Source organism: Podarcis erhardii (genome assembly GCF_964252035.2).
Source record: "Podarcis erhardii genome assembly, chromosome: 12".
Classification (NCBI taxonomy): Eukaryota; Metazoa; Chordata; class Lepidosauria; order Squamata; family Lacertidae; genus Podarcis; species Podarcis erhardii.
Window position 1 is genome coordinate 16,826,711 of NC_138513.1, and position 25,997 is coordinate 16,852,707.

At 40.0% G+C, this 25,997-nt stretch overlaps 1 protein-coding gene across 3 annotated transcripts in view; it reads left to right on the top strand.

The window, feature by feature from the left end:
* The first annotated feature begins 582 nt into the window (after window positions 1–582).
* The window catches only part of MPP7 (MAGUK p55 scaffold protein 7), a 77,195-nt gene continuing 51,780 nt past the window's right edge, over window positions 583–25,997 (top strand). Inside the window, exons 1-2 of one of the 3 annotated variants that reach the window (XM_081834377.1) lie at window positions 583–1,955; window positions 24,494–24,658. In XM_081834377.1, coding sequence (XP_081690503.1) covers window positions 24,622–24,658 — 37 coding nt within the window. In that variant the 5' untranslated portion in view covers window positions 583–1,955; window positions 24,494–24,621. The remainder of the gene's footprint in view (window positions 1,956–24,493; window positions 24,659–25,997) is intronic. The other 2 variants (XM_081834376.1, XM_081834378.1) reach the window with 2 other exon arrangements.

Genomic DNA, 25,997 nt, shown 5'->3' on the forward strand with positions numbered 1-25,997 from the left:
CAAGTTGATTTTACATTTAGAAAAAAGTAGGAAACAGAACAGGATATCCAGGGCCCAAGACCTGAGGCGCCAAAGACCTGGGGCTCAGTCTCCTGGGCCATCTCATAACAATGCCTATGAAGGCGAGCACGGCTAGAATGCTGAAAGCACCTATTTTTTAATTAGACCAGGAGGAGCAGGGCAGTCATACCTACAGGCATGGGCATAGCCAGGGGGGCAGCTGCTCCCCCTAAATCAAGTAAATCAATAAAAATGCAGTGGACACTCAGGTTGTGAACGCGATCTGTGCAGGAGGCATGTTCACAACCTGCAGCGTTCACAACCTGCAACGCTGTGTCTGCGCACACGCAGGTTGTGATTCGGCGCTTCTGCGCAAAGCGCGATTTAGTGCATCTGCTCATGCGTGACCGCTGAAACCCAGAACCCATTCCGGTACTTCTGGGTTTCGGCACGTCTGTAACCCGAAAAACGCAACCTGAAGCATCTGTACAGTAACCTGAGGTATGACTGTACTCAGCTGAGTTTCTGTCCGCCCCAACATAAAACCTGCCCCCCAACATAAATCCTGACTACAGTCATGCTTACAGGGTCTATTTTATCATTAAAACCTCTTTTTTTATTTATTTATTGACTTATCCACCAACCAGAGGCAGGTGCAAAGGTGGCCAGGGGTGGAGGCACAAGTTGTGATTTAGGGCTATGTACATATGCATGGCTTAAAATGCAGCCAAGCTATTTCCTCCTTGCTGTGTTTGATGTTGCGTTCATAAGTTGCTGCACACACCAAAGAGGGGGCAGAGAAGTCCTCACCAGATGTGCATTACTCCATTTGCCACCTTTCACCTACAACACTCCTCTGCCCCAAACTCCAATGAAGCAGCCATCTGTGCATGTGCAACAGTTGTCTCAGATGCACGTGGCTTAGCTTTTCAAATCAGATGCAAGACGGCTTGAGAAAAAGCTCGTCTAAAAAAGGAGGCTTTTGCAATATTATAGATTTAATCCAGGCCGGCCCAAAACATTTGGGTGCCTGAGGTGAACCACAAAATGGCACCCCACGCCTTGCTGCCATAGGAGGGATAAGTGAAGATGTACATCAGGAAGCGCGTGGGGGGCGGGTCTGCTTCCCCTGTGGATCCTGCCACCTGAAGCGGTTGCCTCAACTTCCTTCCTGGAAGGGACTGGAGCTGGGTATGATACAAACGGAATTGGGACCGGGAGAGAAGCAAGCATAGGAACAGATGCTCCACTGGCTGATGGGCGGGGCCAGGTTCCTAGTCTTGTGTTTTTCCTGGGAGGTGGTATGCGCAGCCTCCCAGCCGCAGCTGCATCAGGGCATCCAAGCGTGCGCCACCTTCCAGATTCAACAGGGTTCTTGACTGATGTGCTCATCTCAAGAGGCGACTCAGGGAGAAGCAAGCAAGGAAAAATGCGTCAAGAAACAGAATTCGCAGCTGCCCCGTCCCCCACCTCCCGCTTGGAGACCACCTGGGAACAAGAGGCCAAACACGCCCGCGGATCTGCCTAGCGGACCTTGCTAACAGCGACTCCCCACCTAGCCTCACGTGACAGCCTCCAGGCGTCGCGCGGCAGTCAATCAGGGGCCAGCTTTGCGCTTCTTTCGCCAGCCAATGAGGCGGCCGCGCTACGCAAGGCGGGGAGAACACCTACCGCGGCCAATCAGAGCGGCGCTGGCCTGAACCGCGGGGCGGGGCAGGGAAGGCGCCACGCCCCTCCTACTCACTCTCTCTCTCTCTCTCTCTCTCTCTCTCTCTCCCGTCCCGGAGCTCCTCCTCTTTTCTCAGGGGGAGGGGTTGCTTTGGGCGGTTTGGCTCCGCCTGGGCAGCCCAACCCGACGGGCACCGAGCGGCGCGGCGCGGCGCGGCGAATGAATAAGGGGCTGCGGAGCTGTCGCGGCGGCCCCCGGAGCGGAAGGGGCGCCGTTGGGCGCTGAGGTAACGAGGAGGTCTGTCGCCGGAGATTCGGGTGGGGTTCTTCTCCCTCCCTGCGCGCTTTCGCTTTTGCCCTGAGGGGAGAGAGGCTGGTGCTGGGCGCGCGGCGGGCAGATGGGGTTGCGCTGCTCGGCGGACGGACTTGGGGGCGGGGCTCGGGTGAGAGAAGTAAGCTGCTCCCTTGACGGACGGACGGAGCGTCCCCCTGGCGCGTGAGCGGGCGGCGGTTGGGACGGTTGGGAGCAGGTGAACAGAGCTCAACCGCCGCCTCCCTCCCTCCCTCCCTCCCACAGGCGTGTTTGTACTCGGAAGTCGGAAAGCAACAACAACAGCGCGCCGTGTTCCGCGGGTGCTTACCAACCCCTAGTAAAAGTCCGCGCGCCGTTGTCGCTTTCCCCCGAAGGTGAGGGACCTGCTGGTCGTGGGAATGCCGTGCAGGGAGAGAGAGACGCGTGTTGTTTCCTAGCTCGCGCCTCTCCTTCCTCGTGGCAGAAGAAGCTGTCTCTCGAGTCCGCGGCGGGGGGGGGGGTTAAGGGCGCTGGGTGTGGAAGCGCCACCCCCCCCCGCGCCCCACTTCTTGCATCCTCCTGGCGAAGGTGTGCGGAGCTGCCAGGTGGGGAGGCGGTTATGTAAAGGGAGCCTCTGAGTCTGCCTCTGAAACAGGGATCTTTTGCGGGAGCAGTAGGAGAGCGAGCGCCTGCTTTGCATGCATAAGGTCCCTGCTTCAGTCCTTGGCATCTCCAGGTCTGGTCCCCTGTTTGGAAGGCCAATGCTGGGACTTGGTTCCTGTGTTGCAATGCCCTGTTCATCATTGCTTTGGGACAGTTTTATGGGAAGTGATTCACAAGTGAAATAAGTACCCTCAGCGTCCTCCCCTCTTGCTTGCTCTAGCTTGGGGTTTTGTGAAGAGTTGGAGTAAGATTTCTGGACTTAACTGGAGTGGAGTTACATTCCTGGTTGTACTATGGACCCAGCAGATACTCTTGATGAAATGAAAGGTATTGGCAGGTCAAATTTGCTTTACAATCCTTGTTATCTAATTCTAGGGGTGTAGGGTGAGGCAGTGACTGCTCACTGGAAAGGCGGGTGTTGCTTTCCACATGTGAGGGGAAAGCATTCATGCTCAAAACTGCTTTACATTCCTTGTTACACTTGCCAAGCAAGATAGGCCAGTATTACAAATAATTTTATTTGCATGCTGCCTTTCCACAGTTCAAACCATGTTCAAGACGGCTTACAACATGAAAAAAAGTAACATAACGAAAGTAGTCACAAACAATAAATAAAGCATTTTAAAAATACCATTATCTTCATATCACAGATGGGAAGGGGATTTTGGCAGCTGAAAGATATAATTTGAACTGAACGGTCTACTAACTGGGGCGCTTTCTGGAGTTTCGTTTCTGCTCCTAACCACTGCAGTATACACTGAACCTTGGTCATGGCTCAGTGGTAGAGGACATGCCTTGCACCCAGAAGCTCGCAGGTATGATCCCTGGCCTCTCCAGGCTGGATTGGGAGAGGCCCTATCTGAAACCCTGGATAGCTGCTGCCAGTCTGTAGACTGAACTCAGGTTCATATCATGGTGTGTTGGGCAGCCCTTGAAAGTTAGCAATGGAATATTAGCAGATTGAGATGTACAACATGGTCATCTTCAAAAGGAGTTCAGTATATGGTTAAGAAGTGATTGATTCTGACAGATCAGAGTGAGCCATGATTTCTAAGAGCATGGGACTTCTTCCACTGTTAAGTTGAGATTGCATCTTTGAATTCCCGAATAACTTCTTGAGTTGCAGTATTTAGTTGATCAAACAGCTTTTTAAATTGTTTGAAAGACTTTGATCAACAAGGAGCAGGTTTAAAAATAATAATTCATGTCTTACTCACATAAGTACAACTCCATGTGTGTTGGAGACTTCTATCACCCTGAGGGATAGCTTTTTTATATTTGGTGCCTGGTTTGATAGTTACCTGCATGATGTAAAAAATGATAGTATGCCTCTTTTTTCAGAACTAGTGTTGTTGTCTAATCTACATAAATTTGTATAAATCAATTAATATACAAGTATGATTTTTAAGGTTTCTTTAATTGAATTTTTCAAGCATCATCAGGAATATTATTTAAAAAAACAAACAAAAAATGTCCACAGGGAAGATTTTAATTTAATTTTAAACTGCCCTGCCCCATTTTGTTCACAACTGAAGAATTTTTACATGTTAAAATCAAATTGAAAATAGCATGTGGTGTGGTAGTGCAAAAACATAACTAAATAGTAGTACAGTAGCTGTATATTTCTTTGTTAAACCTAGGCCAAAATTTCTGGAAATTCTGACAACTTCATAAGTCATAAGACTTGCGAGAGGCATACTTTTGTGACTAAATTACTGTGTGGTGTTATGCTATGTATCTAATCCCATGAGTCTAATATAGGCCATCACATCTGAGAGGTGTACTCAGAAGTTTATTTAAAGAACTTTCCAATGAATTAACCTATGAAGAATATTCAGGTTTTATTAAGATCTTCTGAACGGGTTGTGGCAAAATTATAAATGACTATTTATAAATGACTAGGTTTCTCTTGAATAAAATACATTAACTTGATTCAGGTTGCAGGTGACAGAATCAAACTTTTTGATATATTGTAATATAGCAGTTTCAATCTAGAGTCTCAGTTTGACCTTAAAATGAGCATTCTTGAACCAAGGAACTTCAGAGCAAGACTCCAGTGTGAAATGGTTGAATCACAATTTACTGAGAAATTTAATTCTAGCACATGTGGGCACTTTGGTGCTGCTAACTGAGCGATTTGACGTTACCCCCCCGGAAGCACACTCCATTGTCTTTCAAGACAGAAAGATGCAAACAACATCAACTGTTCCTTGTAAATGGTCTCTGTAATTTATTAGGTTTAAGATTCTAAATGATCACAGTTTGCATCTTCTATATTTCAGTCCTTTGTTTTCACTACTTACTTACTTACCACCACACCTAACTGAGAATAAAACTTCATGCATATGATAAAGTGAACTCTTGTCCATGAATGCAATTTGTGGCTTGGTATCATGTTCAAATGTGGTTAATGTAATGCCATCTTCAATGTCTGATAATTTAGACTGGATTCAATCAAGTGTATTAAGCACAGGAAGAAAGATAGTTACATTACTTTTGAATGTAATACATTGTATTTTTCTTTAAGCGTGCAAGTTTTATTTCCATAGCAATACATTATATGCATTGTGTTATTGTACCCACTTAATTACTCAATATTAGGGTGGATTAGTGAAACAATGGTTTAAAAAACGAAGGGAGAGAAGACCAATTGAGAATACTTCATATTTCTAGTATTTTTTTGAAAAGAACAAGATTGCTAATGTTAGATAACTGGATGCTCAAAATTATTTCAAGTAGTGTTAGGATTATAGTGCAATAATTGCTTTTTTATGGTTACCCAGATGGCTCAGTGGATGACATCTGTGTTGATTTGCCAGCCCCTTGTCCACAATATCAAGACGTAATATATAAGTACAGTATTTAGACTTGTGTTGATGTTTGTTACACAGATACTTATAAAAAAAGGCAGCGTTTCTAAAGAGGGCTGTAGGTTTAATTCTAAGGTACTATCCTTGCATTAAGAGCAGATGTCATTTACAGCTGGTTATTTATTTTAAAGAATAAATATTCTATTAAGCCTTGAAATATCAGGTTTTTAAAATTGCTTTTTTATTCACTCTGTTCCATATTAATTAAAGGATTTGGTTGCTTATGATTAAGTTACAAAGCAGGATAACTGGCTTCCGCTTGAGCTAATATGATAGTTAATATATCAGGCGTCAGGTTGTAGACTCTTGCTCTTCTTACAAAGTGTGTGTACTTCATGTACAGATGTTGCCTTTATTAAATTTGACTAGGTTATGTTGTACTTTATATTGATTGTGTAATAGCTATTAATCAGCTCTTTGTCATATTCATTTTTATCTCTTCAAGTGATTTTCTGTTAGCCTGTTAACACCACCACCTCATATTGCATTTTGGCATTCACCCATGAGCACTTCTTAACCTCATGCCCCAGCATTTTTTTTTCTGGCCAAGTGTGAGAAAAGGCCCTGTTAGCATAGCATACTGTTGGTAAGTATTATCACTCACCCTTCTTGCTCCATCCAAACTAAATAGTACACTTGTACTAAGCAACCCCAATATAGTCAATGTAACATTGACTATGGATCTTGCCAGTTATCTGCAAGCTGTAATATATTTGTTTCCCTTTTCTGTTTATACAGTGGTACCTCGGGTTACATACACTTCAGGTTACAGACTCCGCTAACCCAGAAATAGTACCTCGGGTTAAGAACTTTGCTTCAGGGTGAGAACAGAAATCATGCTCCGGCTGCACGGCAGCAGTAGAAGGCCCCATTAGCTAAAATGGTGCTTCAGGTTAAGAACAATTTCAGGTTAAGAACGGACCTCCAGAACGAATTAAGTTCTTAACCCGAGGTACCACTGTATATGACTTGCACTATGGGGTAGGATTTTTATAGTTCTAATCTTTGTGTTGATGATCTTTTGATTACAGTTACTAGCTCAACATCTCCATTTGATTCAGAACATTTTATATTAAGATGGGCATGCATAGCTAAAACTTTATCGATTTGGCATGAATGGGGATGTTCAAGACACATCATCCACACAGCTATTCAATTTTGAATTGTATGTATCTATGCAGCATTGAAGAGCTAGATTCTGATAATTCAGGAAGAGTATTTCAGATGGAGAGGAAGTTAATGGGAAATTGCATTTGCTGGTTGGTATTCCCTTGAGTAAAGTAAGTGGTCTGTGCTGTGAAATAATACCTGGGTCCTTTAAAGAAACAAGCTGCCCAACATCACCATCTGCACTGCTGCTTTCCTATGCATGAACTGTGACCTCCTTCATATAATCTGCTTCCCAGCTGTCTTTCTGTTGAAAGTGGACTTTTACAGGTTGGTGGCGGGGTCTGAACACAAAGAGAGGATTTGAGGTCACCTGTCTCCATTGCAATCCAGGGTGGGGTGGGAGAGTAACAGACATGGTAAGGGGGACAGAAACCATGTAGTTCTGGTAAAACTTCTCCTCTAGTGGCTTGTATAAGCATTGGGTGATGGCTGCATTCTGCTCCAGCAATGTTTGTGCATTTCTCTTGACATAGTTATTTTCTATCTACTTAATATCACATATATGCTAATAATGCATTTATTCTCCAAGTGTAGGTTTCTGGAAACTCATGTAACTGTGTAGAAGTTCAAAAACCTTTTACACTTCCTCTTAAGGTCCAGGAAATTTTGCTGAATGGAACACTCTAACTTACTTTCCATTTATCTCTAAGCTACTGAACATGCAATTTACAGCATTCCAGCAAACATTTATATACAGTTATTTCATCCAGCAGGGACGCGGGTGGCGCTGTGGGTAAAACCTCAGCACCTAGGACTTGCCGATCGCATGGTCGGCGGTTCGAATCCCCGCGGCGGGGTGAGCTCCCGTCGTTTGGTCCCAGCTCCTGCCCACCTAGCAGTTCGAAAGCACAATTAAGTGCAAGTAGATAAATAGGTACTGCTTTCTAGCAGGAAGGTAAACGGCATTCCGTGTGCTGCTCTGGTGCCGGTTCGCCGGAGCAGCTTTGTCACGCTGGCCACGTGACCCGGAAGTGTCTGCAGACAGCGCTGGCTCCCGGCCTCTAGAGTGAGATGAGCGCACAACCCTAGAGTCTGGCAAGACTGGCCCGTACGGGCAGGGGTACCTTTACCTTTACCTATTTCATCCAGCAATATAGGAAATGCTGAAACACTGCAACATTGAAGATGAGAAAAAATGTTCATCCAGTCCTTTTAACTGGTTTGATGTACAAATTCCATTATCAATCCACTTCTACAGAAAGAGTTGCATCTATTTTCAAATCTGGGTTACCCACTGTTTAGTAGCCCTGACTACTTTAATTATTCTTAGGAATCTCTTCACCTATTTACTACTACTTCCCCATTCTGCCTATCCTGAAGCAGCCCTACTGTTAGCCCAAGGTACAGAATTTGCTTTGTATCCACTTCTGGCTATGCCTCCTTTCCAGGATGCCTTATCAGGAGATGTGAGCCACAAAAATTGTTGCATTCGCCTCAGTCAACATCACTTAAAATTAAGGGGCATGACTGATGGTAGTAGGGACAACAATGACACCTTACATAGCTTTACAATTAGCTTCATGGCAGATGGGCTGAAAGTATTTAGTTTTGAATGGGAGGGACAACTGAAACAAGAGACAGACACACATTTTTTCACTTAAAGTGATGGAATGGTAAGAGCACTTTGTTGCGGGTCAGTTGGCAGCTTTCCAGGAGCTATATTCCGATCCCTGCCTTCCAGTTGTTGGTCTCTGTTCTAAGTACTTGGTCCTTCTGGCTTCTGGGAAACTCACACTTTTTCACACCTCTGCATATGTGCTCTTCTTTACAGATACTAGTAGATTGTAGTTACAGCTATAACCCTTGAAGACGAACAGATTAATACAGGACATGTAAATTTATGTTACATATGTATTTTCACCTGCTAATAGATGTTACATGGGTTAAGGAACTTTTACCACTAAAATTCACAAATGAGGTTAAACATATTCTAGATACTTTTCTCTTATGTGGTAACAGGAATTTGCTGTGTCTGTTTGCTACTTGGAACATTTTTTGATGGAGGGTTAAAGTTTAGTAGTGTGCATACTGGGTGGTCCTATTGCTTTATTATATACGTAGTCTGTTCCCTTGGTCATAGTGTTTTACATACAAACTCCCTTGACACTATCATTCATTTCATTGAAGGAAGCAGATTCTTTTGCACATCTAGAACTGCTTCATTTGTTAGCCTGGTTAGGGCAACAGGTGGGTTCTTCATGTGCCCATGATAACATCTATTGCTATGGGGGCAGAGGGAGACTTCTCAACATTTGAAGGAACTTTGCCAGTATCCTAATTTATTCCTAGAGTGAAGTGGGAGTTTTCTGTCTATCATAAATATGCATATAGTTTGTACTTGGACACAAACTTTTTAATGTGAGTTTATACAAGTTTTCTTGTTAGCAGATTTCAGTGACGTAGTCATACAATGCATGATTATCTATTGCAGTGTCCTTCAAAAGTAGTGTTTCAGGGCAATTTCACCTACAGGCATGTATGTTTTCTTCTCTACTCTCATCCACACTAGTCCTCCACTCACCCCTACTGCTCATCCTGCACATGTGCACATACTTCTGCAGTTGAATTAAGAGCACTTGTAGTGCAATCCTAACTATGTTTACTCAGAAGTGAGCTCTGATGAGTTCAGTGGTAGTTATTCCCAGGCAAATGAGGTTAAGATTGCAACCTTGAGCTATAGCCTTTCCCATCTGCTTGGAAACATCTCTCCATACCCCCCAAACCACAAGTTTTTTTAGAAATGTGGGGATGACAACACAATGCTCGTTCTTTCCCTCACTGCAGGATAAGTTGCTTGCATGCCCTATGATGCAGACATGGCCATGACTGTCCTGCAAGTCATGGAGTAACCCTCTACTTTCTTTCCAGCCATGAAATGAAAGGATGCTTGCCATTTAGAACTCACCCACTCACCTCCTTCCCACTTCTGGATGACAATTTATATGAATAGAGGGTGTGGTGTGGTGGGGAAGATAATCTAAGAATCAGAATGGAGACTGAGGAATCTGGATAATCTAGAAGTCCAGAATACTGACAGACTACACCCAGCACAACATTACAGGACTGGTGGTAAACAAGTGATGGAATTAAGCACCGAGTTTTATGAAAAATAAAAATGGATTTTCCCCAAAATGAAAATTGTCTGAAAGCACTGTGAAAAAACAAGGAAAGGGGAAGAAAGATGGACCAAACTAGACAGTATGGATGCAGTCAGATGGTGATGGGGTTTTTTTTGTAAATGACCATCACATACACCTTTCCTTATGCATATTAGAATAATGATTTGCTGGTTCTGTTGGTGCATTAGTTTTTTTTGCGTAAAGAACTACAGTTATTCTTTTTAAAAAGATAAGCATAATCATGTGACTTACTCTATTCCAGCAAGAGGGAATGCGCAACATTTCAAAGTCCTGGTTCTCAATACTGGCAAAGTAATTAGAAGCTGGTTTTTCCAGTTGTCTTGAATGGGAGTGCCCCTCATGTTACAAGGAAAAGTAATGACTTGCCATTATAATGTGTTGCAATAACAAAAGATAGAGTCCATATTTATGTAACTGTGTTCCAAACATTGTCCTAAAATATCAACAAGGATTCAATATATACGGTAATCTTGAAAGGACAGCTTAAGGTCATGCCAGAGTAATAAGATGTTTGAATTCAAGCAGTCTGCATGGTGTTGACTACTTAATAATAACTAAAATAATTAGTATTTACATAGTACTGCTGAGTGTTCAGAGTGATTCACATGCATTGCCTTGTAACCCTTACAACTGTATAATTATGCCTGTGGCATAATTCTGATGTCATGTCAATTCTTAATTCTTTTTTCTTTGCAAAGCTTAACAATGGCTTGGTGTGGCATCAGAACTGGGAAACCATGATTTTTGTCACCCTTGACAGAGTTGAGAATGCCAAGTAAGATAGAAAACAAACACATCTAAACATCTTTTGCTAGTTTTCCTCAAAGTATGCTTTTCAACCTGCTCTCGCTGTTGGTTCCTTGAATCTGACTGCTTCCAATGCAAGATCAAGAGACCAACAATCCACCCTGTTGAAAGGCATATATTAGGACACAAAGGTAACCATGACAACAACTGAAATACAAATCTCTACCTGTAGACCTTTCATCTGCTGTGTTTATCCTGTAGCCCCACTTACCTAGTTTCCAAATACATAATGTTCCATATTGAGGACAGCACATATTATGTCTCATGTATTTTGTGTGATCTAGGTATTTTCCTTGGTGGTCTTGATGCTTATTTGATAAATGCCCATCCCATTCTGGATTGCAATGTAAAATGAGTTCAGCAACTTCACATAGTTATGCTTGGGTATGCAGCAGATTTGGGATAGCCAAGGTATCCTGGATGTCTTGGAACTTTTGCTGCTTCCTTCCAGAATTCTTGGGCCTTGAAGGACAAGAATGCTGAACCATGGGCAGATAATAGAAACACATGTCTTTTGCCTGAGGAAAACTATACTTAGGATATTCCAGAATTTTCTGAAGGGAGCAGTTTTTAACCAGTTGCACTGCTAGGTTGCCTTTTACCAACTGTGACTGGTTCTACAGCTGCGACCATCCCTGGACTGGGAAAGTCTTGCCACAGTAGTTCATGTGTTGGTTACTTCAAGTGGATTTCTGAAAGGTGCTCCATGTGGAGCTTCCCTCACACTTGATCCGGAAGCTGCAGTTAGTGCAGAATGCTAGCTAGGATAAGATGTGTGAATTGGGGTTTGCCCCGGTACTTGATATGGTTAATGCAAACTATGATTACGTTTGACATCTGAATTGAGTTTCTGATCTAGCTCCATTCAATTTATTGACTTCTGAAACAGCATGGCGACCTTCTATTTTGGAAATTTAATTCTGTTACTGTTATATATGGGTGCTAGATAAACATACATTGACATTCACAGTATGCATAATAAAATACAATAATTATGAAAATGTAACATGCTAATGAAAAACAGGATTAATAGGTAGAGCTAACAAAAAATCAAGTGATTTTTGTCTTTGCATCGGTATTGTTTTAGCAGTCAAGGCCACATTGCTTGAAACATTTTAATTTGTGGGAGATTTCTTCTGTTATATAGGCTGCAGAGTGAATTAACAGTACCACCTGTATTTGACATGTGAAACCTTGTACTATGGAATGTTGGATTGGCCCAGTCAGATGTGATGTGTGTCTTCTGTGTTGTAGCATAGTTCAGCTTATGCTAATTTTCTCTTGAATTTGATAGTAGTTATGATCATGTTCTGTCCTCTCAGTTGCTGTAGTCACAGAAGTGTAAGTTGAACTGGTGCACAATGAAATAACAGGCAGCTCTGTTTATTCTTAGCTGTAAAATGCCCCTTACTAGAGAGAAAAGGGTTTATGCAAGAAACAGCTACATAGTATTCTTTTGCCTTGAATTGTAAACTTTTGATACTTTGTAAACTCTAGAAGACTATATCATAAGGTGGAAAATTAATGAAAGCTTCAAGCTTTCTTTCTGCTCAACAGAATTTGGGCAATAAATATGTAGAGCCCTCATCTTACCAAGGCTTGTCATACTAAAATTCCTAAAATGTGAATAAATGTTTAGCTACCAATTTAAAAGTCAATATGATAGTATTGCAGAAGCAGAATTAAGCTTTAGCTTGCTACTGGGAGATGTATGTTTTACTAAATGCTTGTTGTTCCTTGTCTGACTGATATTTAGAACAGCATGTAGAGAATATTGTATCTCACTGATATTCTGCTTCACGTTGGGAGCTATAGGATGGCAATGAGCATAACCATGATTGGTCTGCTTTATACAGTATGGATATGGGTTAAATGTCTTTTGCAACTTGTATAAGATTTATTTTAATCCTCTCTTAACTCCCGAACTATTTCTTCCAATTTTTGTTGGAATGAAAATCTATGTTCTGATGCTCTCATTTTAAATAGGTTATTTGTGTTCTTTCATTTGTGTGGATTTTAACAGGCTGGATAACCTGCATGGTGCCTGCATGGATAATTTGTGGGCTACCTGCATGATATTAAGCAGTCGGGAAGATACAACAATTGTTGCTTCAGTTGCTTCTTCAAGCTACTGAAGAAATCTCTAATCTAAAACGAATATTTGGAGTTACAATAGTACTGTAGCCCTGTTGTAAAGAGAATGTGTAATTTGCTTGATACTGTTTTGTTACTGATCTTATGCTAATGACTGTATGAATCTTGAGATGGGGAAGTTATAGGAACCATTGGTTTGGCTATTAGGGACCGTAATTGGAAGGACCTTGTCAGTATGCTGCACTTGGTAGTCTCTCTCCTCCCCGCTTCCCTGGTAAGGACTTCATACTGTTTCTCCAGTCAGAATACTTAGTTTTAGCTTGCTCTATGAAATGTTTTCACTTTCTGCTTGGACTCTTAAAGATAAATTATTTTACTTACTTGAAATCAGGACGCAAAGTTCCCTTTTCTGATGTTATTTCTGATTGCACTGGGAGCAGTGCAATGATAGTAGAAGTAGTCTATTTAAATTGATTAAGAGCTATATGGGATTATAATAGTTCCATCCCAATCTGACCTCCATCCTACTCAAGTTGTTTAGTAATTCAACTGTTGACTGAAAAATGCTGGAATGGCTTTTTCCCCCTCCAGAGAATGGAGTGGGTGGTTTGTTTTCTCCACTGTTTTTTCAGCAAGTGTCAACTGATGATAGATCCTTGGCAGCCTAGTTTGTCTCTACTCTCAAATAGCTATCTGCACATACAGCAAAGGTTTCTGTTGTATGCAAAGAAAAATGGTTGTTCTTCCTGTATTAGTATGAGATCCTGCCTATAAAATCTTTCATCTTTCCCACTACTGCATTTGTTGCCCACCCAATCCTGATCATGGCTAGATGCACCCTGCCAGGTTACTAGGCTGCCTCCATGGTTGCCACCTCTTGTCTCCTATCCCTTGAAGCAAATTTCCCCCTTCCCAAAATCAATAGTTTACAGGAGAGGGGGGAAGAGAGTTGGCAACTGACTACTAGATAATTGAAATGCGTTGACAAGGACATGAAAGTTTTGAGAACATGGACATATACTCTTTTTACCCAGCTTTCAACATAAAGTATTTGTTTCTTGCCTCTGTCATTCTAATAAAAGGTCAAAATGGTTGCAGTGGAACAACAAACTGAATTCTTACAGCATGATTGTACAATGAAATTTTACAACTTGTTCAGTTGTAAGTTGACATTGCTATATATTTATAAAGCATACAAAATTATTTGAGGTTTGTTGGTAGGATTTTAAAATTATCAGCTTTGGTGTTAATGACATTTGAAGGCAAGACCTCCAGATAGCAAAAAGGAATTTAATAATGAAGATCAGCCAAGTTGTGGCAAACTCTCAGTAACTGGACTCCTGCCAAATAAAAAGCAGAGATTAGAAAGTGAATACGTTAACAGTGCATAGCCTCTTCACTATAACCTTTAAGATGGTCCACCCACAGAGACTTACGGAATCCAAGGGACTTTGGAATGCTCTGCATGATTTCTCAGGAGCCAGAGCTGGCAATCCTCTTAAGGCCTTGCTTTCACTATGGAATGGCAATATGTGTCAGGGAGCTCCAAACTGTGAAACAAGTCTGCTGCCCCTTCTTGTGGTAGGATGTTTATGAGGGTAGTGGCTATCCAGACACTCTGGGAGGAAATAGATTGTCTTGTCGTATTCTGGTCTGGGCTCAGACCTGGTTTTGAAACAGAATCAGCCTTTATTGCTCTGATGAATGAACACTTTCAGTAGAGGGACAGGGGAGTGTAACCCTCTGCTCTTGATCTCTCTTTAACTTTCATTGCTGTTGATCATAGTCTCCTCCTGGAGAGTATTTGTGAGTTGGTTGCACTGTGTGTTTTTTGAGGGGGGGGCAGGTTGTGTAGCAGGATGCCACAATGCTATTTAATACCTATATAGAGCTGCTTGGAGCAGTCATTAGAAGACTGGGGCATGGTGTCATCAGTATGCTAATGGCACCCATTTCTATTTCTCTGTTACAGCAGAATCAGGAAGCCTTACTGAATATGTCCTGCTCTCCTTGTGTCCTTAGTGCTATTTCCTTGCTCTCCTATCTTTTAAAGCTCCTTTTTCATCAGATCTGTGAGTGCTTTGTGATACTGACACATTGCATATAAACAGTCCAAGTCTTATGTGAAGCAAAGCTGAATCCTGTGACCTGGATAAATTATGCAAACGGAAAAAAATGCATAATTTACTTTGTAAAAATTACATAATGATGGAATATTGCTCCATTTTGGGTTTGCTTATCAAGGTTAGAGGAAAAGTAGGATTGTGGGTACTAAAGCCCCATGCCCAGTCCCTAGAAATCATGTTCAACTGCCCTTTCTGACTTCAGGGAATTCATTATGTATTACACACTCTTAAGCGCTAGAGTTGTATGTGTATGCAAAACAGATTCTCAAGAACTGAATTATGTGCCCCAAACCATATTCTGTGTTCCCACATGCACAAGCTCTTGCCTTGAGTAATTGGGTCAGTTCCCATTGAAATTTATTTCTAGTAGCAATTATTTACATTTCTGGGAAATTCTGAGCATTGACTCTAAGCCTGCTAACAATAAGTCTGCTATAATGCTTCATGTTCCCTCTGTATAACCCTGTCCTGAAATAGTTCTGTCGCTAATACTGCAAAACACTCACTGAACACTAGTAAATGCCTTCATATACTTGTATAATGCCTTGTGCTCCCTGATGCTCTTTGTTCCTCAGCAATCATGGCTGAAAGGTAACCATAAAAATATTATTTGTGTTAGTCTGCACACTTAAAAAATACTATTTGGCATAAGGGTGACTCAGGAAATACTTTGACACTGTTTCATGCTCTGATTTCAAGTATAGGAAGTGCATTACTGTTATGATGGGAGAGCTGCATAATTGCTTTACTTCTGGTGTACCACAGTGATTAAGAAGTGAGAGCCAGGTAGTTCTTGATTAAGAGAGCATTTTCTCCACAAACTCAGTGATCGCCTTTGACAAGCTGCTATGATCTCAGACTCAGTTCCCCATCTGTAATTTGAGGATAATACAGGGCTTTTAAAAGGTTTAATGATGGTGTAATAGTAGCTCCCCCACCATGTTTAAGTGTTTGGGGAGTAGACTACTGGATTATGCATCCCAATTCTATTTTAATCCTTATTCGTGATTCATTGTCATGTGTCCTGATATATTATTACCCAGTGTATCTGAAGCAGTGTGAATGCTAAAAGTCTAGCTGTTTTACACCAAACTGAAGGGAATGTTGTTCTGGTTGCTCTTGTCTTCACTTGTTTCCAAGTGAGAAAAGGTTATGGTGTAGTGCTACCTAATGTTGTTCATTGAGGCTAGTTTATACCTGATTTATGCTCTGAGTGCCTATGAATCATTTCTGAATGATCCTGTCTTGTCACAGCAAATTGAGGCTACTGTACATGACAGTGCTACATGCTCTGATTGGAACACTTCCTCTTAAGCCATCACCAGTTGTTACCTGGGATATTTGTTGGATATTTGTGTCCTGTTCATGGAAATGTGTTCAGCTGCGGTGAGAGACTGGTTGTGTGTAAAGGGTGAAGTGCAGGAGAAAGCCACCTGACCCACTCTAGGTGAGAGACAGGGAAGCATTTGCAACAGCTCAGGTAAGAGGTGAGGTGGTTTCTAGCTGGGATGGTTGTATCTCTTTATCACTGTGATTAGAGGTGGATTAAGGAATGCAGGTGTCTGGGCCAGGGGGGTAGGGATACCATTCCTGTGGTGGTAGATAGGGGGAGGTATGGAGTTGGATGAAGGTATATGGGTGGAGGAGTACTAGTTACATCAAAGCCCTTGCCCTTCTGCTGCACCCTCAGTATCTCAGAATCTGGAGATGCCAACCAGTCAACTCTCTGGGCTTGTGGCTTTGCTGCTAAATGCCAGGTCTCTCCAGAATAAAACACCTATCATCCATGATTTGATTGTGGATAAGGAGATTGATTTGGCAGGTTGCTTACGACGATACCATCCTGAACACCCTGAGCACTCTGCATAGAGCTGCTCAAAAGGTGACTTGAAAACTTCAATGGGTTCAAAATGCATTGGCCAGATTACTGGCCTGGTTGACTTGAGAATTTAAATAGCCCCTGTTCTATTGACTGCCTGTGTGTTTCAGAACCCACCCTATTTCTGTGACTAATGTGTTTCCAATACTGATTTTAAATTGACAAAGCCCATCCTGGGAGCTGCTAGTGAAGGACAGGTAATAAATTTATTATCATTATCACCATCAACAGCATGAACACCACCATTAGCAGCAGCATATGGCACAAAAGTTCAATTGGTTTTTGTGAATTGCACAATTAATTTTATTCCCCTCTATAGAGGGCCAGTAGTTCATGATTTGCCCCCTCACTCAAGTCATTTGGTATGCAGAGAGAACATGCAGTCAGCCTGACTTTCACCAGACTGAGAAGTGAGGGAGGCGTCAGTCTAATGAAGTGGCTGTCTGAAGAGGCTCATCTAGTGCACACATTTTGATGTCAGGAAAAACCTCCTTAAAAAGTCTTTCTGGCCTTTAATCTTCTAATTTTTAAAGAGTCTTTTAATATCTTTTATTATTGTAGTATTGTCTCTGCTGCTGCCAGTAGTTGGTTGGTTCGTTCACTCATCTATGTGATTTAAGCATATTATAAAATTTGAGTTGTGATTACCATTTTTTGGCTTTTAGTGTCTGTCAGATTTATGTATTAGACAGTTTTTGTGTGTGAATTTATGTTAATTGCAATAATATTATTGTATGTTGAAGTTATTGCTTAACTTGCATTGCTAGAGAACTTAGAAGCTAATAAATGGGCAAATCCTTATCTTGTGCTAGACATCCTGTTTTTAAGTGTCTGACAGTCTTGTGCAGGGTGGAAAAGTATGCCATTGCTGGAATTTGATTCCTTCATATTTTTCCTACACAACGATCTTTTAAATCGGCCTCCCTGGGTGCTCTTTATTGGGGTCCTTGTCTCCACAAAGGTATTATCCTTCTTACATATGGACTGGGCACCATGCTCTGGCTTAGACACCAAATTTCTTTGTCCATAAACCATTTAGAAAGTTAGTGGCTCTGAGATTGCCACCTTGGAATCTGGAGATTTATCTGTATAAGAGTTTTAGATGATCATGCCATTATTGAACAGTTTTCCCCAGTATGGGTTTCAGCATTCCCCCACAAATTTGCTTAGTACATTACCTTGAAATCTTGGACACTTCTTTGATACTGGCTTTCATTTGTGTAATCTTCATGACAAGCTGACTTAAAATCTATTGCACTATTTGGGGACCAGCTGTTCCAATGTTTTTCATCTTCCCACTGTGCTATGACTTAAATATTTGGCTGAGGTAACTAGTCAACTTGCTACAGGCACAGTGGATCATGGTGCCAGTCAGATGTCACCTGTGATTGTGAGGACTTGCTATTGGAGACAGGCTTTAGAGAAATACAGCTTTATGTGCAAATGTGTTTAGGGAATTATGCTTCTCACAGAGTGTGGGCCCCCTCTTCTGGCCAAAAGAAACTACTGCTAAAATAGACCACTAGGGCATGACATTTACATTTCTCTCTACAGTGCTTAAGTTCTTTGATATTTTTAACAGTATGTAATATCCTATTTTCCATATTCAGTCTAGAGCATCGGGGTGAGCTGATGGCCTAATGAAAACAACTCAAATAAATGTTCATCTAAATTCAATTAGCCTTTGCAGTGTTGTTATCAAGTATCCAGGCTCTGGAGTTTAGGAACTCTACTGAGCTCATTTTAATGCAGGATATCAACATGTGTGTATGGGGTATGTGTGTTGTGAGATCCTAGTGACTAAACCCTATAAAGTAGTGTATCTACACAGATTATATATTGAATCTCCATTGAGAAACAAGGAATTACACTGCTTATAGCTTATAGTGGATAAGAAAATTTCTGTGTATAATTATTTTTTTTCTTTATTCAAAAGCAATATATAATGTATATATAGGGCTGGGAATGTCTGTTGCCAGAAATCCCAGAGATCTGATCCCAATCAATGTAAGCAATACCAAGATAGAGGGACCCTTGAACTCTTTCAGTAAAAGGTGTTTAGTGCTTTTGTGGTTCAGGAATTTGGAGCTCTCTCCCATTCCTATTGTCTTCTTAGAATATGATGGTGGCAAGAAAAATAGTCCCATTCATACAAATCAGTCTAGAAGAAAATGTAAAACTACTGGAATTTCTGCTTCAGGTAACCCGAGTCAAATTTTAAATATTTATTAATAACAGTAGGAGTTACAAGTGTAAGCCAAATTTAAGCAACAATTTTTTAAAAAAAGAAAGCTTATATGCTTTATTTTAAGAAAGTCTACTAAATGGGGAGCGGGAGGTTGCATACTTGGATTGCTCCCCTCACCCTCATAGTACTATTTTCTCTTATGAAATGTATACTGTGACTATACAGGATATGCAGGAGCTCCAAGTTAATGTTTGCATTTCCTGGCTTTTTGTTATTTCAGCAAAATGAACAATGCTGTATTGAAACCATTATGGACTTAGAAAAATTATTGTGCTGAATTAGATTTTCCTATTTTAGTAGGAAACTATATTATAAAAATTTTATGCTCTCAAATAGAAAAGGAACAGAACTAAACACAAATGGAGCTCTTTGCCTTTCCATGAGTGTTTAAGCTCCCAGAACGGAATTGGGTCAGTAGCTCTGTGACCATGCTTAATACTTTTGGCTCTGAACCTGTAGACGTAAGGAAATATTCTGTTTCTGCATGAACAGGATGCTATTCACCACTTCTCTTGTTGAATTAATTCATGAAAAAGGCTTCGGCTTCAAATGAGCACTCTTGCTAAATTGTTAGACCTAATATAATTTTGCTTCCATATCAATTTAAAAGCATTCAAAGCACTCTCTGTGAAATATATAGATATAACATTTGAAATGACTAAATTTAAATCAATTTTCTGTTTCATTCCTTCAAAATAAAAACCCCCTCAGAAAATGTATAAATTTAACAACGTAATTTAACAACATAGATTTTAAATGTCCTGTGGTGTAATTTAAATACTTATGTCTCTGGGATTGTGTTAACAGACTCTGTTAATCTCTCTGGTAGTACATAGAGTAAATTGTAAAATATGCATTGTGCCAAACTGTCCTCGCTTAAAACATATTGGAATTTGGAGGGTTCAAGTGAAATAGGGGGCAGTGTGAGTTTTCCAAAAGTTTTTCCTATCGAGGGTGATCTTATTTAGCATGTTTAGCTTACTTGGTTTTAGTAAAACAAAACTAAATACCTTGGCAAGCCTGCCTAATATTTATTTGTAATTGGCACACATTCATTCTTAATGAATTTACATAACAGAAAAATTTCCACCCCATGTCATTTACTGAAGGGGAAGAAAAGTGTGAAAACAAACATTTTAGAACTTGATTTCTGTTTTCACCACTTAGTAAAACATTGTGTTGCAGTTTTAAGTAGATGTTTGCTTTAGGCTTTTATCTTTGATTTGGGATTTTAGACTTTCTCAAATAGAAGTAAGAATCATGTTTTGTAGCCTTGTTAAGGTGAGGTGAATATTGTGTGTCTGTCTTGGAAGTTGGATCTGCAAAGGTCAAACTTTATCAATTTTCTGATATGGAAATATAAAAGAATAAATTCCATCCTAATAAATAATTGTGAGCATGGGAAATTCTAATAAATGGCTTTTCAAGCATTGTTTCCCAGGTGCTGTTCAAGTACAGATTTATACATTTTAGAAGTGGGGAATAGTTTGAATACCATAAGCGGGACTTGTTGATTTTTGCTGCATCAAAATCTAGGCGCCCCAGATGACACATATAATAAGAATCTTTTGGCTCAGTTGAAAGACCCATCTAGTTCAGCATACTATTCTCATAGTAGCCAACCAGATGCCTGTTGGAAGCCCTTAAGCAGGACGTGAGTGCACTAGCATTCTCCTGTTTGTGAACCAAAGGAATTGGTGTTTCAGGGGCATAGTGTCTGTGGTACTGGAGGTAGTTCACAACAGTTGACAGGAAGAACTGAGAACAATGTATCTTTTTCCTGCTTGTTTGTAACATATAAATCAACTGTTGTCTTCAAGCACAGATGTGTTCTGGAGCAGATTTTATATTTAATACCAATTTAAAATTAGAGGAAAAGCTGACAAAAACTGTTCATATTTACTGATGTGTGTAAAATTTCCACATTTCCCAAAGTTGTTCTGTACTTAGAGCAAACTACCGTACTTTTCTGTGTATAAGACTATTTTTTTTACTCCAAAATCATGGGTCGTCATATACATGTGTAGCGCATTGTGGGGACATGGGATTGGTTGCTGCCGTGAGTTGGAGATTGTTATTGGTGGCTGCGGCAAGGGCTGGTGTTGATGGGCTGTTGCTGCGGCAATTGGACGGGCGATGTGCACTTTTTTTCAGCGATGGGACAGAGGATAGGTTGCTTTGGCAATGAATGTGAGCAGCATTTATTGCATTCCCCCCTAAGAAAAGCTCAACAACTCTGCTCCCCAATAGCTCAACAATTCTGGGCAGTCCTCCCCCCCCAAAAAAATCTCAACAACTTTGGGGAATCTCCCCCCTTTATTAATTTTGAGTCCCCCAAAATAGGGGGCACGTTATACACAGAAAAGTGTGGTAATTCTGAAATGTCCTATAACGTACTAGAGTTACAAAATACAGCAGGGGAAAACAAGACGAGTCGCTTTCAGACATGCCCTAAAAAGTCTTTTGTGATTGACAAGAAAAGACTTGCTGTTGTGTAGGAAAGCAGTATAAACTTCTCAAAGAGATGTAATTTTGCCCCAGTAATTCAGTGCTGTGATTACTTTTGTGGTCTTGTATGTGTGTTATGTGCTGTGTGAAACTGCTTGCATGACTGAAGTAAATAAATATCCTGTTCATATTCTAAAATTTCACTAATGTTCCCAAAACGATAGTAGCATAGTTGATAGAAGGCCTGAGCATTAGGTTCTGAAGTCAAATTTCAGCTTAGCTGTGATTAGTCTCTCATTGGTGATATGGGGATAATGTTTACATATGTATTGCTAGAGCTGTTGCAAGGATTTCTGAGAAGACATGAAATACCTGTGTGAAAAATATGTAGGAAGTGTGCTATATACATTCTAATATAGAAGCTCATGTGTTGTAGCAAGAGCAGCTGTTGATTATTGTAGAGGAATTGGCATATTATAGATTGGCTTCTTTAGGGTACATTGTCACTTTCAGATGTTGTCTTTTCTTAAGCTACCAAACATGTGTTTTATTTTTGGAAGAAGGGAATGAAGGGTCCTTATTGTGTCATTAGATATTGTGAATCAAAGCCACTGCACCATTCCACATAACCACTAGATGTCACAAGTATTACAGGAGCCTGAGAGGTTACTAAGGGCCTGGTGGAAATTCAACATGTCACCGAACTTCACATATTTCACTGTTTCCACATGGTAGTTGCCAGAAGAATCTGATACAGTGTGATATAGAAGCAAGGTACAACTGGAATAATGAAATTTCAAAAAATGAGCCTTTTTAAAGGGCTGGTTCTAACAGTCCTATTGGGCATTGTAAATGCCTCAGGTGCACTTGATACTCCTTTTACGTTCCTGGCTTTTGCTTGTGTTTTTATGGAAAGATGGATTGAACTTCAATTTAAGAATATTCGGTAATCCCTCTCAGGACATACTATAACAGCTGGTATTTCTGTGTTGCAGCAAATCGATTCCATGCAGCAGACAGCAGTACTTATAGCTGGATTCTGACACAAAATTACAAAGCATTTTGAAACAAATTTAGCCAAAGCAAACATCACTGAAAAAATGTAACTTAATTTACAAGTTTTGGAGAAAAGAATCTTGTTTCATTCCAACAAAATATTAAGCTTTAAACTGGTAAAGATTTCACCAGGTCATTTATTTTCACTAATATATACATAGAGATTCAGAGGGGAATAACTTCATACCACACAACCCTTTAGAATAAGGGTTTTTGAAAGTTAATATCAAGGAATTTAACCACAATAAAGAAAAAATGAGGAATGGCATCCTCACTTGTTAATATTAAGTGTTTTCTATATTTATTAAGGCTTTGGTCTTTAAACTTTAGTATCTGCAATCACAATTAGTATTTTGCAACCTAGGTGTTTATTAATATAGATAATGCACTTTTGCTGTGGAATAAAAGGTTCAAGGAATATACCTAAAAAACTAGTGGATGAACAAATAAAGAATATTTTTAAAAGACCTGGTTGGCTTCAATAACTAGTTTGATTCTGCGATAGCTTTGTGACTCTCTAGGCCCAGATCTTAAAATTTTATTTTCCAGCTTTGACTTGCGCATGTTACACTTGCACCAAGACAAACTGAATTGATGCTTTGCAAAACTTGTACAGTTTGTCCTTGGCCTGGCATCAAGTGCCTTAAAAAAAGTAAAAATCTGTGTGTAGATATTCTGCCTTCTTCTGTTTTAAGACTGAGTAAATAGAGTTGTGCCAGAACACAATAACCGCAATGCAGTGCAGAGTTATATAGGCCCATAGATTTATCCCCAAACAGCCCATTTATCTATTGAATATTAATAATCAAACTCTCTACAAAAATATCCTATGAAACATTTGAACTTCTGTCTTGGATATAACCCAGTTTTCTGTCAAACACTTTTGTAGGCTGTCAAACAAGCCTGTTAAAGAGCTGAAGTTAATTACGTGAAAACAAACAAATAAATGGTGCTTTAGAATGAGCTTGAAATGAAGTTATTTCTTGCCAGCAGTAAATGATGGGTTTTAATTATAGTTCTTTGATTACTTTTCAGTAATCTTTTAGCATGTGATCATTTGTATATTAAAACATGTTTGCCTCTAGTTCCATTAATAGGAATGACAAAAATGACCTGATTAAAAACTTAAAATAAATGTTGTAGTTATTGTAAGCTATTATAGTGGACACAAAAATACATTTGAATATATCCATGGAAAAAGCTAAAGTCACTCTACGTTTATTACATTTTTTACAAGTTAAAATTAACTCTCTTTCCTTCATCCTCTCCACTTGAGGACACTACTTGTTATGCCAGTCTTAATGCAGGGTGTGTTAATAATTGTGGCTTAATATTCAACATGATAATCCTACAGAGAAGTGGTCATTCAGCATGTGGTAGAAGCACACAATAATCCTAATAACAAAAATTTCATTAAGTTAAAATTTTACAATTTCATATCTGCATTTCTGGAGTTAGTACTGTCACCAAATACATTGGAATGGTTGAGAGATCCATACCATAGGGATGACTGTTAGGATGGTTATAGATATTTGTATTAGTGGAAAGTACTCAAACTGTAAAAGAAACAAAACAAAAACAACCCCACCAAAACATTTCTAATTGGCAAATGCTTAGTCTCCAGGTTTCTTTCAGAAATGGGTTTTTAGACATATTTTTCTTTAATAGATTATATTGGAAGTTGTTTTTGAAATGATGTTGAATTCAAAAAGCAGTTTTGTATGCAGGGGGTGAGGATGTCAGTTGCTCAAAGTAAAATAAATAAATAAATAAATAAATAAATAAATAATCTGCCAGGTTAGCACAAGTCCCTTACATCAACCCAAGCAACTGTTTGGTTTGTGGCTGTAATTTACACATAGATTAGATTAAAGGAAACCCCATCTGGATAGTACATATTATTTTTAAGATCCTAAAATAACATAGTATGAAGAAATAGTTTTCAAGTTGCTAAACTAGGTTAGATATACGTTGGCAAATTACAGCAACTTATAATTCTAATGATTATTTGTTATGTTTCTGTTCTTTCCAGGATTGCTTTGAAATTGCCTCAGTCTCGTAGAAAACTCAGCTGCATGTAATTGAACTGAAACTTTCTACCTCCTTCTGGCTCCAGCGCTGTTCTAGTGTGTGTCCTTGTTGCAGCTCACAGACTAAACCATGCCAGCTTTATCAACTGGATCTGGAGGTGACACAGGTAGATAAGCTCTGGGGTTGCTAATTTTCTGCAGTTTGTTAGATTTTACATTATGTGTAGATAGGGATATATTGTCCTGCTCCATCTACAGCGGCACATAAAAAATCGTGTGTGACTTGTACAGGCATCCCACCACTTGCATGTTTGTGCATGACTGCACATGCACAGTGCTTTCCCACACGTCCTGCTTCCTGCTGGCCCCAGAGATTCAGTTCTACTTGTGGATATTTTTGGATACAGTATTTTTGGTATGGATTAAAGAGAGAGCAGCAGAGAGGGTGTTTAAGGGATGTTTAGAGGGTGCTCCCCACTTTATGCAATTTTTCTTATGCATGCAGGGGCCCGTAATGTAACTCCCACATAAGTGGTGAGTTGCCTCTACTATAATATAGTAGGGAATGTACATTCCAATAAACATGTTGAAGACAAATGCATGGTAATGGACAACATCCATACTTGGATGCTATTTTAGATGCGTATCCAAGCCACGCCTGTAATTCCCAATCCAAGAAGTGATATGCACAGGCAGAAGCAAACTCCAACCTATGGATCTCTTTATCAGGGTTTGTATATGCTTTTAGGGGACTAACATAAGCTTTGTTGCAAATTAAAGAACTATGAATTGTATAACTATAGTAAAGGGAAATTAATGTGTAATAGTTTCAGATATCAATAATTGCAGCAGGTTTTATAATCAGGTTTTATTGTAGTTTTTTTAACAACTGCATTCAACCTCCTTCACAAGGATATCAAGAATGTGTTTCATTTATGATGTATGCTGAAATTTCTCTATAAGGTAGCAAACGAATGTACATATCCTTAGTTTTGATTCTGCTAGCACAGTACAATTTCTCTGTTTAATTTTAGAAAAGCAAACTTTTAGACAAAACCTGAAGAATTTGCTTGATTCCTTGCTGTATTACCACTCTGTGGCAATTGAAACTGGAATCTTTGCTTTAGCTTCCTGCAAATGCTGTTAGTAATTCAAAGTGTAGAGACTCCTAAAATGATAAGGACCTTCCTAAGGTCTTCTGAAGTGAGTGTTATAAATTGGATTTGAGCCTAACATTCTTAGACTGACTTCTTGAGAGCAGCTCATGGCAAAAAAGAAAGAAAATAAAAAAGAAAGAAATACTTCTCTTTCACAGCTGACCAATAGAACAAAACTCCAGTTGCTATTCTTTTGAGGTAACATGATACTAGGCAAGAAGAGCCTTGTTAATTTGAATGAAGAAGGGTTGGCTATTCTTGAACTCCCTCACAATGTTACTGTAATATTGCCAAGCTGCTGTTGGCATACAAATCTTGACCGTATGCAAAAAACCATGATTTAAAAAAC